General features: G+C 39.4%; 1 protein-coding gene across 1 annotated transcript in view; it reads right to left on the bottom strand.

The window, feature by feature from the left end:
• The window catches only part of ephb6 (eph receptor B6), a 35,735-nt gene that overhangs the window by 5,836 nt on the left and 12,138 nt on the right, over positions 1-17,761 (bottom strand). Inside the window, exons 3-8 of the mRNA XM_034874124.1 lie at positions 14,410-14,682; positions 12,487-12,656; positions 12,103-12,398; positions 1,751-1,906; positions 1,103-1,374; positions 505-586 (exon numbers count right to left, since the gene is read on the bottom strand). Of these exons, the coding sequence (XP_034730015.1) occupies positions 505-586; positions 1,103-1,374; positions 1,751-1,906; positions 12,103-12,398; positions 12,487-12,656; positions 14,410-14,682 (1,249 nt within the window). The remainder of the gene's footprint in view (positions 1-504; positions 587-1,102; positions 1,375-1,750; positions 1,907-12,102; positions 12,399-12,486; positions 12,657-14,409; positions 14,683-17,761) is intronic.

Raw genomic sequence — 17,761 nt, 5'->3', positions numbered from 1 at the left:
TTCTGGCATTTCTTGCATTTAATCAATAAACTCCGAGAGCAGATAAAAGAAGGTATTAGATCATTTAGGTTCATGGAGACTTTTAATTAATCTTGATCAGTTTCTTGGAATAGCTCATCATAGTATACTTTGTCTGAACAATGCCTTCTCCTGCATTATTCCCTGTCATCTACTTTTTTTCTGTCTGTCTTTTTGTCTTCCCATCTCTCAGTTATCCCTTTCCTCCTCCACAGTGACTATAATGGGATCTGACAGGATATTGTAACCTCGAGCAACCTCTTGTCCAGAGAGCAGGAGCAAGAAAGATGGAATTGAGAGAGAGAGAGAGAGAGAGAGAGAGAGAGAGAGAGAGAGAGAGAGAGAGAGAGAGAGAGAGAGAGAGAGAGAGAGAGAGTGAGAGATAAACTTCAGACATACACATACAGTATCTACACAAAAATCATCATCAGAGCATCTCTTCTCTTTCATCTCATTTTTTTCATCCTCTCTTTCTTATGTGCTCACCTGACTGGCTCGTAGTGAAATTGATGCTTGTGTATCGAGCCGGAAAAGGACTCAAAGCTGACACCTCATTCATGGCTTGCACCTGTCAATAAGAAGAACGTACAGACGTTGAAAACAAAGCTTTTTTTTAAAAATTTACTTCTATTATGTGCTTCCGTGTTTGTGAAACAAAGCCTAACACATGCAGCTGCTGGCCGGTGAACAAACACTAATAAATGGGAAATATCTGCCCATATGAATAAGAAATAAGCTATGATTTAGTAGAGTTTCCTCAAGCTAAATAATAAATGTGACAATGTTTTTGCTAATGTGGAGTTTATGGAATAATACAGCAGAGGACCTGCCTCATCTGTGGTTCCAGGAAATGTTTCAGCAGTCAGTGTGTAAAACAGTTTTGATCCAGGAGCTGAGCTCAATAAATAGACACTTATTTCACAAGGACTTCTAAAGGGAGCATTGATTTAGTCCCAACATTAACTCAGAACAGTGCAAAAAACACTTTTACTGTAAAACCAACTCTCATAGAGAGTTTTTGACTATTTAAAATGTGATATCCAAAGAGTGTTTTGTGCTTCTAAAAGACAGTTTTCCACAGTACCTGTATGAGATAAGTGACTCTAGTCAGCAGGTTGTTGAGGGTGACCTTGGTTTGTTTCAGGTTTGTCTGGGTGGGGCTGAAGGTGACGCCCTCTCCACACCAGGAGCACGCCACCGGGTTGGTGAAGGTGGCCGAGGGGCAGATGCGACACACCACCCCGTACCATACTTCGCTGCGGCCTCCCATTTCCACTGGAGGGCGCCACCTGATGGACACCCCGCCATCGCCGCTCTCATACTCCCAGGACGGAGAGACCGGAGCAGATGGAGGAGCTGTGGAAAAGATAAGAGAGAATGGGAGGGGTTAGACATACATAATGTAAATGGCGGACACTTGGATGGAAGCATCTGCTGAAAAGTTTAAGATATGAAAGAAGCTGCTTGCTGGCAAAGACATTTAACCAAGTTGAGTAATGGAAAGAATGTTATACAACAAAAGTTTGGCCATGACACATTTTAAGCTAAGTGAGCAGAGAAACTAAATACTTAACAGTTTTTTTCTGCTGGTAGAATTACATTTCCAAAACATTGTGACAAAAAAGATAAAGGTCACTGAATGTGCATCTCGGTTCTCACAGTCTGAGTAGATGACAAATGACCAATGAGACACTTCCCAGAGAGCATAAACAAACAAACCAACAAAGCTCACTTGTGCATGCAGAAGAGTTGGCATCAGTGGCTGCCCTGTAAAATCCACTGCGACATTCACACACACTTGATCCCTCCTGGCTGGTTCTGCTGTTGGGTGGACACACCGAGCAGGGAATGGAGCCCGCAACGGACTTGAAGTAACCCACCGGACAAGCTGCAGAGAGACAGACACAAAGACACACAACGAGGGTTCACTCTAAGTGGGCCTGGAGATAAGAAAGTTTTGTCAGATTCATTGATAAGGAAATGTGTACATACATGGTGTGTAAATAAGAAAACATATAGTATAAATTAAGAAGACCTTTAAGGTTATCAAAAAAAAAAAAGCACAGTAGTTAAATAAAACTATTTTCCACATCCTTGATTTCATTTAAAGGACCATCTATGAACTTCTATTAACTTCTCTTGCATGGAGAGACAGTCTTCATGACCTGCATTATGACCTCAGCTCAGAAGTCACCAATATCCAAAAAAAAACAACTAAATAATATATAGCATTTTGTGAAATTCTGTTTGGTTGTTTTATTGTTTTGGTCCCAAAGTCCAGTACCACACAAGTTAAGTTTAGGTAAAGCATCAATTTAATCTTGTCTTGTGGTTCCCTTTGAGTCAAAAGTTCATTTAAAAAACAGCGGTCTGTTGTTGGCTTCATCCAGCACAGTCATTTACTTGTGTTTCCAGAGGAAGTGGCTTGCGTTGGACAGCATCAACACCACCAGTTGACACACACAAGTTAAAAATGGCCACACTGATCCTCTATCACTGCTTCAAAGGTTTATAGTTAGTATAAAAAAGTTTGACATTTTGGGAAATAGATTTATACGTATTCTCGCAGAATTAGATGAGAAGATCCATGTAACTAGCATTTGTAGAGTAAATAAGCTATCCGCTGATTAGCTTAGCTTAGCTTAGCACAGAAACTGGAAACAGGGGGAACAGCTAGCCTAGCCACTATGTCTCATTTTTACACTTAGTTTTTGTATAAATGAAACAAATGAGTTACATGGTAATTCATTTTAGAGCTCAAAGGTGCTGGTAGGCAGACTGTGAGCTTTGGGACAGAGTCATTCTACTTGTTTTTCTCCGTTTGTGTTAAACTAAGCTAATCAACTGTAAGAAGTGGAATCTTTTTCCTTTAAATTTAAACTGTATTTAAATTAAATCTAACATTATTTTTCACCAAACCCATTATAGTCCCTGTGAAATATGTGTAATTACTTCCTAATAAAACATGAAATGGAGCAGAGAGTCAGTAGGAATCCTATTATTAACACATTGTTGGATTATCCTTAAATCAAGCGATGCAAACCATTACAAATCTATAATCAAAGCACGCATACATTTCCTTCTCTCACACGCACACACACAAACACACACACACACACACACACACACACACACAATACCATTTAACCTTGCATGTCATCAACTGATGTGTTTTACTGTGGAAGAATTTGTGAAATGTGCCAATTGTTAATGTCAACAGGGGGACAGCTGAGTGCTAAGGTCAAGGTACCACACATGTCATGCTGCTGCCTGCCAGAGCCCTGAGTAGACCCCTGAGCAAGTCTCTGAGAACATTTTGAGTAATGCCTCCGGGTTGGTCTTCTGTTATTTTCACACTCTGTGTGTGTGTGTGTGTGTGTGTGTGTGTGTGTGTGTGTGTGTGTGTGTGTGTGTGTGTGTGTGTGTGTGTGTGTGTGTATGTGTGTTTAAAGCAGTGTCAACAAAAGGTTGCATCGTTTAAAAAGAGTTCCCTTTGTCTGTGAGAGAAATGTATTCTCACACAGTGAGCATTTCTTGTAACTTTGAGTGTGTAAATGGCCCACCTGATAACACCTGCCCCAGAAGCTTTAGAAAAGGATCCTCTCATGTGTTTTTAAACAGGGATGAATGAGAGAGGAGGTGTGTGTGTTCTTTATGGTCAATGGTAGTGAACCCCTCCTCTTGTTTATATGACCTTGTCAAGAACATTTATTAAATTTGACGTTCTGTATGTGTGTGTGGATGATGTGTGTATACTAGATGGTGCTGGAGAGTAGAAGATAAGAAGGGAAGATGTGAAAGAGGGTAAAGAATAAACAGATAAAAGGCTTTCTGTGTTCTCACTTGTCTTAGAGAGCTGACTTTGCTTTCAAACAGGTGTGAAGAGGGGAAAAAGGGAGACGGAGAGAAGTAAAAGGATGTTAAGAGATCAGAGGGAGAATATATTAGAAAAGTGGAAGAAGTGAACATGGAAAGGGATGGCCCAAAAAGGTTGTAGGATGAACAGTAGAATAGGTATATGAGCACCAGATGATGGGTGAAAAACAAGGAAACAGAGAGTGAAAGAGGACGGTGAAATATCCTCCTTCCTCCATCTTTTATGTCCCGGTTGCACATTACCTGACGTGTTCTCTTACAGCTCTGACACAAAACATGACTTTGCTACAGAGACTCTCATCGCCGTTACGAGCTCGGGCAAAAACTCAACCCCCTCCTCCTCACATCCTCATCCACACAATTAAAGCAGCCAATAAGAGTACAAGTCCTCTGCCCTCTTGCTTAATCGCCAAAGACCCATCCCCCCAGTCGGCAACATCTATCCATCTCCCAGCTATAAAGTACACAGACAGTAGACAATTCATGGCCATTATGAGCCGAGACACAGATGCCTTCACATCATACATCTATACAAGTAAGAGAGGAAGGAGGAAAAGTGGAAGACCAAGGAATTAAAGTGAGAGTTGGTGATAAGAAAATCACTAACATATAGGATATTGTAGTGTATTACAGTAACAGTGCTATATATAAGCAATACATGTTTTCTTAACCAACTCCCAAATAAGAGCTGAATCAATTTCTTAATTAATTGATTATTCCAATGTCACAAAAATTAATCTACTTTTTTTAATCGATTGACTGTTGTCCTTTTTCAAGCAAAATCCTCCCAAAAAATATCTTTACCATTTTTCACTGTTTTATATAATCATAAACTAAATATCTTTGGGTATGAGACTGTTGGTCAGACAAGAAACAAGCACTTTGTAAATGCTGAGCTCTGGGAAATTGAGATGAGCATGTTTCACTTTTTATGGAAATTGTCTAGGAAAATTATACACTGGTAAATTGAGCAAATAATCTGAAAATAATTCTATAAAAATAAATCATAAATTGCAGCTCTACTTGATACTACTGAGAATCTACCTCAAATTACATTCAGGTGCCAAAATACTTTATCAAGAAACCAGATTTTGAACCAAGCACCAATAGTTAGTAAAGATTTAGTTTATTGTAATTGTATTGTGTGCTTGCATTTTAGTCATGACCTGACAATTAAAGAACAAGGAAATGAAAAAACTAAAATAGACAATGCCACAAAAAAGAAGATAGATAAACAAATACAACATAGAGGATGAGATGAGAAAAAGGATTGGCTTAGCAAAGGCTACACACAAATAAAATGAAATCCTGTTAAGAGAAAAAAAAAAATACAATTGAACATGAAAATGAATATCGAAAGAGATAAAGAAAAACTCAGCAATGTGGTGAGTAATTTGACGTTAACATAATACTTTGGTTTGTAGATCACTGACCCAATTCCTCCCTTAGTGTTTCATGCACTCATTCCTTCTTTTGGCTCGCAGCATAATCTCTTTCTCTCTCTCTCTCTATTTCTTTTTCTCTCTCTCTCTCACGAACACACAAACACACATACTGTAAGTTTACACATGCAATCACACAACAGGAGAGACTGGAGGAGTACACATGGTTCCAACTGTAAATGCCTTCCTCTGCGTCTCTCCATCCATTATTTTCTCTACTCTATGTCATTCAGTACAGACAGAAATAAGAGACAGACACTGAATCATATGTGCTTTAATATCGTATATTTCCATTTAAGCTCTAGCAGCAAACACCTGTTTTGAATGTTATCCCACGATTAAATGGGTGGGTATCAGTGGTTTCCAGCTTCATGGGTTAGAAGGAGCCTGCTACACCTTCTAGTAGGTTCAGACGGCCATTATCATCTATACACACACGGCCATATGTGAAAGCAAGCAATCCTTTGATTTTCATATAAATAAGCAGCTCTTCACAGCCATTGAACTATAGTGCAGCTAAAACAAAGGGATTTCTTCAAACAGAAAATAGCTCTCCTGAACATATTTTGAAAAATGAGTAGGCCTACACAATAGAATAAATTCCACAACATGTTTTAGACAAATCGTACAAATTCCTAGTGTTTACAGAAAGAGACATACTGTAGATCACACACTGAATAGTTCCCAAAAGTTGAATGAGGTGGTTTTTCAAGCATCAAATCTTAGAAAGGCAAAAATCCATGTGAAAGAAAAAACTTTGTGGACAACGTTGCGAGAAAAGGGCATTTGTGCTGTTTTCATGTTGTGAATGTTTGGAAAAATTAGTTCCCGTCTGGGAAATATCACACTGCATTAACATTGTGAGATAGGATGCTTTGGTGGAGGTCTGCGCTTCCGAGTGTCCCTCTAGTCATTATTATTTATTCTAATCGTGTTTCTGGCCATCTGGAAAATGCAACTCCAATATTCATTTACTTACTTACATTTATTTATTCTCTTTTTTTTCTCTTGTTTAAGGCTCCACTAGTCTCTGTGTCTGTCTGCTGTTTGGTACTGAGCAGGTAGTGTACAGTAGGGGTGGCAATCCCTACGGGCCTCACGATACAATATCATCACGATACTTATGTCACAATGCAATATTATAGCAATTCTAAACATATAGCAATATCCTGCGATATATTGCAATTTATTTTTTCCATCTTCAAATTTTTCCCAAATTCAAATTAAGTACCCAAAAGGAAACTTTGTCAACATCTGTTTTATCTAAAAGATATATTTACGTTTGTTCATCTCACTTCAATTTTATTGCTGCAAAATGTCAAGCAGCTAAACTGACCACCAAATATTTAATATGAGATCAATACTTGACATCTGTGTATTGCCACGGAAAACACCGCGATACTATGGTGAGTCAGTTTTTAGAAATCTTATGAAATCAGCTGCCAGCTGCAGCTGGTAGAACTAATATGAAAGCGGTGAAGGTGAATCAGTTGCCGAACAGCTAAACAATGCGCTGAAACTCACTATAAAGCTGCATCGGGTGATAATTCTCCATAGGTTTATCACATTTTCCCCTGATGCTTTGTTACTATAATAATATTGATTATTGATGTTTTTAGGCAAAAAAGACCAGAATTATGTTCCTGGCACGGTAGATCATTCCTTGAAAGAGAATTTAGACCATGACAAATAGACCAGGGAAATAACATTTACACACCATGTTAAATATAATGTGAATACATTTAAAATTCAGTGTGAATGTGTGTTGGCTAGTCAAGCCTGACAAAGCTTAATAAATTCCTTATGTGATGTGATATCTGGTTCATTTGTAAACATCGCCTGGATACTCCCCTACAGGGAGGTCCAGCCGACAGTTGATAGTGGATCTCATTGATCATTTCACTCAGGTTGATGGAAAGGAAAAGCAACTGTATGTAAACATTGCTAATGAGTGCCCACTTGACATATCATGATGGGTAACAATTAAGAAGAAAAACTAGAATTGTTTCATCTGAAAGAAAAAATGAAACAAATCCTGACCTACTGCCTGCTTTGAGGAAAATATCCATGCTGTTTGGTGAAAAGTGTTGTTTGGGACTAGCATGTAGTGAAAATCATATCAGACTTGAACTTTTTCTTTCTCCCGTGGCCAAATATGCTTGTTTCCCATCGCGCCTCAGGGTAGTTAATGGATGTGTTTGTGCTACGAGTGAACGTTTTGGGTGACAAATCAGGACAATCCGACATGTTGAATATTTCACTTTCAGATGCACGCTACAGAAAATACCAACACGGGTCCAAATTAACTCAGAGCCCATTTGAGCATTCGGCACTAATCCTTGTCCCAAATCCTTGACATAATAATGTTCGGGAGGAATCAAACAGAGGGACAGAGCTTGTCTGGGGATGATTTACTTTCAGCTCGGACCAGCTCGGGGAGCCAGAAACTAAAGGACTGTTTCATGTTTGGCTGAACAGGTGTAATTGTGTCTCATGCTCGGTCGTGTTCCCGCTTGTTCTCTCCGCCCCTCCGTTTCCCTTGTGGGATACAAATGTCAAAAGATAAAAACATCCGACAGCTGCTGCTTCCTGTCTGTCTCTGTCCTTATCATTTTTCAAAAGACTAAAGACGAGTTTTTATCCAAAACTAAGCTTTGAATATCACAGCGATCATATACTGTTTCTACAGACAGATGTTTCTTTTAGACTTGCTTGTGATAAACAGCTTTACAAATAATTGAGGAAAGATCTATTGTCTGTCTGCCTAAATGCCAGCTGCGTGTTTGCAAGTGTTTGATGTTTTAGTTGGCTATTTATCATTGGTCCAAACATTGGTGTGTTGTTTTGGTGAGTCCGAATTGTCAGAGTAATCAGACATCACACGTGTAGTAGAATGACAGGTGACTAATAAACTAATAAACTAATAAACACTCCCAAGAGTTGTCATTTTTTGTGATTCATCTTTATTCAAACAGATAGGATCCTCTAAAATTTTACAGTGGGTAAGTAGAAACACACAATAAGTTGTTATTACAAATTTAAAAGGTCCTGAAAACTTTCTTCAGCTTCAGATTCTAACTGTACTGTGAGTGATAGGGTCATACTGTACATGAACACACTGTTTTCTGCTAAAGTGAAAATAGTTTTGGTTATTTCACATAAGAGATTTCTGTATTATTTTATCTCTGCTCTGTTCCCTGGTTTAAATGGGTGGGATCCAATGGAAAAAAAACTTGACGTCAAGTCACCAATCAGGATTTAACTAAATTTGAGTCATCTATGGGAGTCGTGGGGTAGTTTGCTTAATGTTGCTTTCAATCAAATCTGATCAAACAGTTGATCAACAGAGATTTTGAGTGTTTTTCTAAATACTTAACTATGATAATTTCCCCAATGTACAGAGCCAGTTTAGCATAACCCTTAATATAGTTGGTGGTTTAATCCCTGACATGGCTTCTCCTGTGGAAAGTACCTCTCAAACTGTCCTTGAGCAAGACACAGAAACATAATGATGAACGATAAAGATAAAGATGGTGCTAGGCATATGATGCATCCTTGATACCGACAGAGGAAATGTTAGGGGATCACCAAGTCAGTACAATTCACTGAAAAGCATGAATGTCTGTATAAAAATGTATGGCAATCCAACTAATTGTTGTTGAGACATTTCCATCTGGTCCAAAGTGGTGGGCCAACATACTGAAAACCAATATAGCAATCCATGAAGCCACACCACAGCACTGCTAATAAAGTAATAAAATCGGACATACGTGTCAAATTGTAACGCTAATGAATGTAATGTAAAAAATAAATGAATAAATTGCTGAAACAAAAACATGATGGTTCACTTTGCCGACTAACTCAAATGCACAACTGAGGACAAAGAAAAAGGTGAGTACGTTTCTTGTTCAGCAAACAGTGCCGGCAACGGTACAAAATCAGCAGGCAGTAGACGTGGTCAAAGTACAAATCAAAAGGTCTGGTAACACTGGAAACAAACACACACCGGGAAACCGCTGGCAAGTGAGAAACACAAGGTACTACAACAATCTGGCAAAGAGTAAGTTAAACAAGGGGAGTATATACACACTGGGACTGGGGGAAACAACTACACACAGGTGATACACATTAGGGCAGAGACAGGTAATCCCAACGGCGTGAAAACAGACAAAGACGGGAAGACAAGTGACCTGGAATGCAGACAAACAGCGGATAACAAAATAAAACAAGAAGTCCATGAAAAACAAACAAAATACAAAAAGAGTGGGAGCTGGACGTGACACACTTCTGCACTTGTTGTCTATGTCCTTGCTATAATAATCCGCTTCCACAAATACAGAAATACATTATGGACCACTTGGATCTTATAATAGGAAGCTATTAGAGCTGTGTGTAGTTAAATGCAATCCTTTAACATTGAATTCATTTTAATATGAGACAGAGAAGGAGAACGGATCTAAAGTCTAAAGTCTTGTTTTGGGTGGCAAAACTGCACTGGCTGTAGTATTCTCACATGGATATCCAAACAGCATTAATTCTTACTGTAGTGATTTACTTAAATAGCAAGAATCCAAATACAACTTGATAAAATAGTTTAAAAAAAAGAAGAAGAGAAAATACATCCTTAATGGTTAATGTGCTTAATAATGTATTCAATAAAATGCATGTAGGTTAAGATATAAGTGGAAATAAATGTCAGTTAACTTCCTAATAAAGTGCTTTTTTCCTTTTGAAGTATTCAAAGTGCTGGCGCCAGAAAAACAGAAAGCAGAATGGCGTGTCTTTAATTACAGCTTCCAACCAATACCTAAGTTCAATGCAGTACAGCCTATCATTTGCTCACGTTGTGCTATTATTAAATGTCCTTGGTACGTAATTCAAACAAGAACAAAATGTACAAGTTGGAATAGTTAAGAAAGCTTGGTGCTTCAGTGGGAACTAGGATTGGCTACAGTTAATAAGTCTTGACAACTGCATCGCCAGTTAACCATCTGCCTCTTTTCTCAACATTCCCAGGGAGGAGCCAGAGAGGACAACAATGTAATGATGCCAATCCACATCATTAGTCAGTGAAGTGATCAACAAAACATAATCAGATGAGAATTGGAACAAAAAGCCGGAGCAGTGTGGGCAGCAATGTGTTGTGATCGTTCACAGACCATTAGTGGAAGACTTTGCCCCGGCAGCTGAGCTGTTTCGGAAGGTGATTTTTCAGGAAATATCAAATGCAGATAAACAAGTGTCGGGCCAAGTGCAGATGTAAAAGCAGAAGAGCTTGAACACATTTCAAAGCTGAATTGGCAGGATTGGCAGATTAATTGTGCTGGAGTTAGTCAGTCTTTGAGGGACCCCGTGCAAGGGAGCTGAGCAATTATGGCCGTTGAAATTCCTGGTGGACTTCAATTTTTTACTGTAAACGCAGCATTTACAGACATATGTGGAAAGCACATCGGCATCACAGCAAGATACCCTGGCGCATACTTACACATTCCCACAAAAAGACACACATCCACTCTTTTGCCTTCACGCCTGCAGAATTTTTCGCCTGCTCAGTTCTTTAAGTCATTAAGTTGCATCCTCCTATCTTTCACTCTCCCTCCACCTCTCCCTGTTTTCCCTCCACTCCTGCGATATCCCCCTGCGGTTTCTGTCACTTGTTCACAGACGAGTGGCCATTACATCGCCATGACCTAAATGTGTCACATCCCTCTCACTATGGCTCTCTCCCTCTCTTCCTCTCTCCCTCCTCCTGCACTCTCCCTATATCCCTTCCTGTCCGTCTGGACATCGCACAATTATTATTATTTTTTTTACTTCATTTTTTTCTCTCTTACTCACACCAACTTTGAGAAATGGAAACATTTTTGACCAGTTTTGCAACTGCTGACAATATCTCCCCTTCCCTCCTCTCCAGAAAAGTTTACAGTTAATTACCAATATAGCAGCTGTGTATTCCTAGATATGTCTAGAAAACTCTATTATACTTACCATTTCTATTTATGACAGAATAAACTCAAGTGTTATATTACTACAAATGCATTGCACGGATATCATGCTGCCTGTCTCCTTTTCATCTCAACCCGACTCAACCCTCCTGCCCTCATTCCCCTCTGGTCTCTACATCAAACACAGTTGTGCATCAGAGTGACAGCAGCACCTTTCAGTATTGATCAGGATGCTTCGCATCTCAGCAAATACCAAGAAGAAAACTGACAGGAAGTCAAGATTGGCCCAAAAGTTTAAGGATTACCATTCTTTGTTTTTGGACATTTTAGTTTGTATGAGTTTTCCAGAACAAGGCCACTTCTTTGCGCATTTAAAAGGGAAATATACTGATCAAAGTCAGATGACAGGAAGCATAGAAATCGTTTTACATTGCATCTGTCATGACCTCTTCAAAATTTACAGTGTATACGCGTTATAGGTTATTTTTATATTGTTGTTCTTATGGATTTCAGAGTCACGGATGGAAAAACTAAAAACTCTTTGAACAAATCACAAATTAGTGTTGCGTGTTTTTGGAGTGTGACCAATATTAGAGACAAAGGTTGGGATATCTTGGCCTATGCTGACTCAACTTTGACCGTGTCTTTCAGAAGTTGCCTAACTTTAGAGAGGTGCTATACTAAATTCCTGGAGTGTTGTTTTAACCACCATTATAAAAAGGCAAGTCATATACTGTAGCTACTATACATGGAAAATGAAATGGACATGATGTTGAGATTACACACCTCTATAGGAATCAAGCTGTATTCCTCAGACTTACCCAAGCAGGCCGATCCATTTAGGTTGGGCTCATAGCCTTCATCACAGACACATCCTCCTACAGGAACCATCCATTCCCCTTCAGCATTGCAGTGCATGCGAGGGGGCGTGCCTCCCTGTGCTTTACTGTGGGGAACACACGTCCCGCTCAGGGGAACTAAGGCAGTCGGCTCGGCCCCTGAGGGAGTTGCCGGGTAGGATGCCAAGTACATGCTGGTGGTTGGACAGCGCCGGTAGAAGACTGACACACCCATAAGGGAAACACAAGCTCCACTGTCGACAATGGCCAGGACAAATCTGCAACAGCGGTCACATGTTAAGATGGAGGACATTTAGATCCTTGGAGGTGATGTTACCTAAGCATGAGCAACAAAGTGGTGATTACCCATTGCGTGTGAGCGGGGCAAAGCTGCGTGTCTTGATGTTGATTTGGCTGTATCTGTTGGGTTGATACTGGTGAGGTGAACTGGGCTCCACCTTGGAGAAACTCTTATCAGCAGCAATAGTGTCAATCTTCACCCAGCCCTCCCTGGTCTCCTTCTCTCCGTTGGACGGCTGTGGTGAGGAAAGAGCAGAGTGGACAGCAGACGGTGGAGGGAAAGATAATTAGGAGTCAGGCGAAGACAAAATAGCACAGAGAGAATGTGTGGTTGACAGGAAGGAAACAAGGAAACAAGAGGAAAATTACAGATGTTAAATAAGCTGGTTGATAGATGGATGCGGACTGGAAATATACCGGGCATTGAATAAAAAAAAAAACTGAAGTAAAACGGATAAGTTCAGAGTTATGCTGTATTTATCTGAGGCAAATTTATAATAGGAAGTAATTTAGTGAGAAGAGTAAACGTTGCCTTGGCTGTACGCAGGGGCCAGTAGGGGTTCGTGCTCAAGTCCCTGTGACTTTCAGCACTGCAGTGCTTCCTGACTCTTCTGTGACTCTGCAATGATTCCTCATCAGGCTTTCATTTGCATTTTTAAAAAGCATCTCACTTCCCTAAGGAGAAATGCATTCATCTATACAAACACTGCATCCCTCCCACTGTGACTGCCTCTGCACATGTAGCTTAGGCAATTCAGACAGAGTAGCTCCAAAAGTCCCAGAAACAAAATAAATGCATAAATAAACTAGAAGGGCACTCTGAGAGCACAGACCTGCGCCAAGGCTAAATTCCCGAAAAATAATTATTGTATCAGCATTGTGATTCGCTTTAACATTACATTTAATTTAATTCATCTTTGGCCAATGCTACAGCAAGTTTAATTAAAATCATGGCAGTAGTTTTTCTGTAATCCTGCTGAAAGACAAACAAACCAAACTGAAAACATAACCTCCTTGGCAAAAAAAAACATCTTTGGATAGTCAGTGTCAGTCACTAAAAAAACATGCTTCACTGGCAGCACATGAGTACATTTCCCGCAATGAGAAATGAATGGTCACTGTTGTGCCTTAAATATGTAATTAGTGGGACTGAAGTGACATTTCTGGAGACCACAGTAGCCCATTTTTGCATTTTGTAAATAACAGTCCTCAACAAGTATTTGCTTCACACCAGTGTGGCCTAAAAAGGCCATTAATGTCAGCAGCTTGACAAGCCCAAGAATAATCCAGATGATTACACAGAGAGCTTTTGCAGTGTTTGGTGTGACATAGGTGTAGCATATAATAATACAATAATTTTGCCTGAAGCCGTTTCCCTTAGGCAGTGCCAAGGAAAAAAAAAAACCTCTCAAATTAGAGAAATTCATCCTTGTTAAATTTGGTTGTGATCTGATGCAACTAAATCAACATTTTAAATGTGATGGAAAAGTGTCTATGAGGATGCTGAGTCGCACCATTAAAACTTAGGAAATATCTTAATACTTCAGTAATCTGTTCATCAAACTGTAGCATCTCAAACTTTAACATAAGTGCCAAAGTTAACAAATAGCGCTAGTGTATAATAGTGTTGTTAGCAACACCTGTCAGTTACCGGAAAATCTATGTTCCAACACCTAAAAAAACAAGGTCTTATGCATAACATGGTCTGGACCCAGTTTCTCCCCATGAATCTTTTATATTAGATAGATAGATAGATAGATAGATAGATAGATAGATAGATAGATAGATAGATAGATAGATAGATAAATAGACAGATAGATAGATAGATCGATAGATAGATCAAGCTACTAATGTACAATGTTGTGTTTATGTATATTTTTATTATGACATGGATCCCCCTGGGTCTGAAATATAAAGTATCTTTATAAATAAAAGGATATTTGTACAGTACATGTTATGTAAATACTAAAATATGGTATACTGCCTTACCTCAGCTGCCCAGGTCCTCTCCAGCTCTCTCTGGGAGTCGGCCTGTTTGTAGTACAGAGTGAGTGTCTCTCGGCAGGTGGGTGACGGCGATCGCAGGCTAGCACAGTCACGCACAGAGAAACGCAGTGTGACAAACACCCGTGGGGCAGAGTGGCGGTACAGGAAGGGCGTGGCCAACCAGTTGTCTTGCAGACGGGAATTTTGGTTGACATTACAGACCTCGAAGGTTCGTATGAGCTTCCCCCGGTCGTCCAGGACACTGACCTCATCCCACTGAGAGAGACAGAAACAATATTTATGAGCTTGTGTAAACTAAACTTTCTAAAAAAGAGAAACATGATCTTCGGCAGGGAGCTCGAGAATCAGCCCCTGTGTTATCTCTAAAAACCTTAGTGTGCTTATGGTTCGTCCACAGTTATGAATCTTCCTTATAGCTTAAAAGATGGTTTACATTGTACAATGTATATATTGAGCATTTTGCTGGTGTTGCTAACATGTGGGTCAGGTCCTTTACTAACATCACACACTGTTGTTTGACATTTTCATCCTAAGTGAGATGAATATAAAAGAGTCCTTGATTTGTTGTGATATAACACACACACACACACACACACACACACACACACACACACACACACGTATTGAATCCACAAGTGAAACACTGTTCTTTACTGTCCCCAATGATGTAGGCCATCTCTCTGTCCTAGTTATCCACCATAGACTTTTCACTTTATAATGAGCAATCAATGATTATAAAACCAGTAGTTAATTAAACCACTTAAACAATTCACTCTGAGAGCATAACACATGTCAAGGGTTGCAGACAAAACTGCAACAATCGAAAGATAATTCATTTCTGGCACAAAAAAAAAAAAAAAAAAAAAAAAAAAATCACTTCTACTGGGATTAGATCATTTCAGTTTTATGTATTCCACCTCACTATTCTGGACGTGAATAGAATGTGTTAGAGTCCACATCTATGCTAGCAGCTGTGTGGCTGTGCTTCAAGCTAAATGTAGCTCAGCAAAAAATCTTTCAGGAAGACCTACAGTAACTTTTAACCGGTGCACTGCTAATCAGTTCAGCCGTTATCTTAATAAATACACTTTTGCCATGTATAACTGTCACATGTCTGAAACTAGTCTTTCCTGATTGAAAAATAGCTCAGCATAAATTCTTTCAGGAATACCTCATTTAACCAATGCTCTCTTCCTAAATAGAATCAGCTGGTGGAGCCGTTCACCTTCCTGCTTAACCAATCAGAATCTTACACAAATTGCAAGGGCCAATCACAGAGTCACAACCCTGCTTGAAATCAATCTTTTTCCGCCTGTGCTATTCAGCTGTCGTTGCAGGCAAAGAGTACAACGCTCCACCTCCCCTTCCACCTCCAGTCATCTGCTTAAGCTGACCGGTCCGGAGCCTCCTTCAGTCTGGGGTTCGTTGCCACCACTGGTGTCTAGATTACATCGGGGGGTCTGATGGTTCTCTACGCCTATATAACCATATGAAATATTTGTATAGGGATGGAGTCTAATCGCCAAAGACTTTGTACATTTTACTGAGTAGTGAATCTGCAAACATGTCTCTCCTGATTTAAATGATAATGTCAGCATCATAGCACGGTCACAGTGACAATGATCACATGCTAGTGTTTTCTAACACTTAGCACAGAGGAAAGTCATTGGTTTGGTCATAAATTAGAGTTAAATAAATTGAATTTTTGACCTGATGATGTTCGAAGAAAAAAGTTAAGGGAGTACCACGTTCTTACCATTCATCCTAAGGGGAAACATAACTGTTGCTACCAAATTTCATGGTTAGTTATACTACAGTTGTTATAATACTATAACAAGCCTGGACCAAAGTGGTGAACTAACTGACAAACATTTTCTTTTCAGAAAATGTGTCCTGATTACTCGGGACAATACACAGAACACAACGTTAATGGGTTTCAGATGGACTATTTCTTCAGTACAAAATACTCAAATGACAACTGTTCACAGTACCATCTGTGGGTTATAAACAAGATATTTTGAACTTCTTCAAAGTTTGGAACTGAGATGATGTTGGCATTTTCTAGATGAATATGTTGTAGTAGTATAATAATGGATTTTAATGACAATAGTTCAGTTTAATAAAGAGACATGTGGTTAGTTTTTCCTCTTGCATTGGTTTGGCATTTGCATGTGTATTACTGTTCACATGTGACAGGTGGTGGACACTTGTGTGTCTGACTTCTACAGCTGTTAATGTGTAATAAAAAGAGAAGATCTTGTCGTATTTCAGGGAATCTGAAAGCTTGTAGACGCAAAAAATGATTTTTTTTCTAAATGCAAAATGAAATTTATAAGTTTGTAGCTTCATGGGAAAAAAAACGAGCAGGGCAGACTGAGACACAGATCTGAAAGAGACTCTGTCAGATGAGTCAAAATGTAAATGTAGGCGAGGGGTTTAGTTTCACCAATTATACAGTACGGTGCCTCCAAGGATGAAAAGGCTCTGCTTTAAGCCTGTGTAGCCCTAAGTGACAAGCGGGGCCTTTTCTGTCGTAACACAGAAGAATTATGTATTAGGCCTAATCATCATTATTCTCCATCCAACAATGGCAAGTGGACAAAGGGTCCTGACACCCTATCAGTGTGCATTTGGCATGTGTGTTTCTGTGTTTGTGCATGTTAGTGTATCTCTGCATGCTCATGTCTCTTTCTCAGTGTGGTTCTGACTGCCAGTATGGACAAAAACCTTTCTAGCATCACACATGAGGGAGTGCATTCATATTTAGTTCAATCGGAATAATGATAAGATCAGTGAGCAGATAGAAAGAGTCTGAGGCGCTGTCAGTCTAATGGAATGAAAGGACAGTTTTCTCTCACAGGCTGGGATTCACTCTCCGTTGAGTTGGATTATTCAACACAATTACTCATTGTACTTGTACTTCTGGAAAGATGATATGAAATTATTGAACTTAAAAAATAGTGAAAACACCTAGAACTGTGAAATTTCCTTTGACAGTTTTCCCATTTGAGCTTTTTCTCCATTCAGAACAGAAGACAAAATCTGAGTTTACTTGCAAAACGTAAGGTGCAAAATTGTTATTCTCAACATTCTTTTTTATGATCATTAGGAGCGGATAACGTAATCGCGATTAATATTATGATTAGTTGCAAACACAGAGCGTATATTTGTGTGAGGTGGCTGCAGCAAAAAGCTTGAGCATGTGGCATAAGGCTGGGACTTTCAGGGGAAGAGAGCAGCCACTGGTATCTGTGTGTGGCATTGCGTGCAGTTTGCTTCTGTACCTTTATGAAAAGAACACAGCTTTCATATGTTTTCTTAAACCCCCCCCCCC

The sequence above is a fragment of the Etheostoma cragini genome, chromosome 6 (genome assembly GCF_013103735.1).
Source record: "Etheostoma cragini isolate CJK2018 chromosome 6, CSU_Ecrag_1.0, whole genome shotgun sequence".
NCBI classification, from domain to species: Eukaryota; Metazoa; Chordata; class Actinopteri; order Perciformes; family Percidae; genus Etheostoma; species Etheostoma cragini.
The sequence above is the reverse complement of the archived record's forward strand: the minus strand, read 5'-3'. Positions and strand labels throughout refer to the sequence as shown.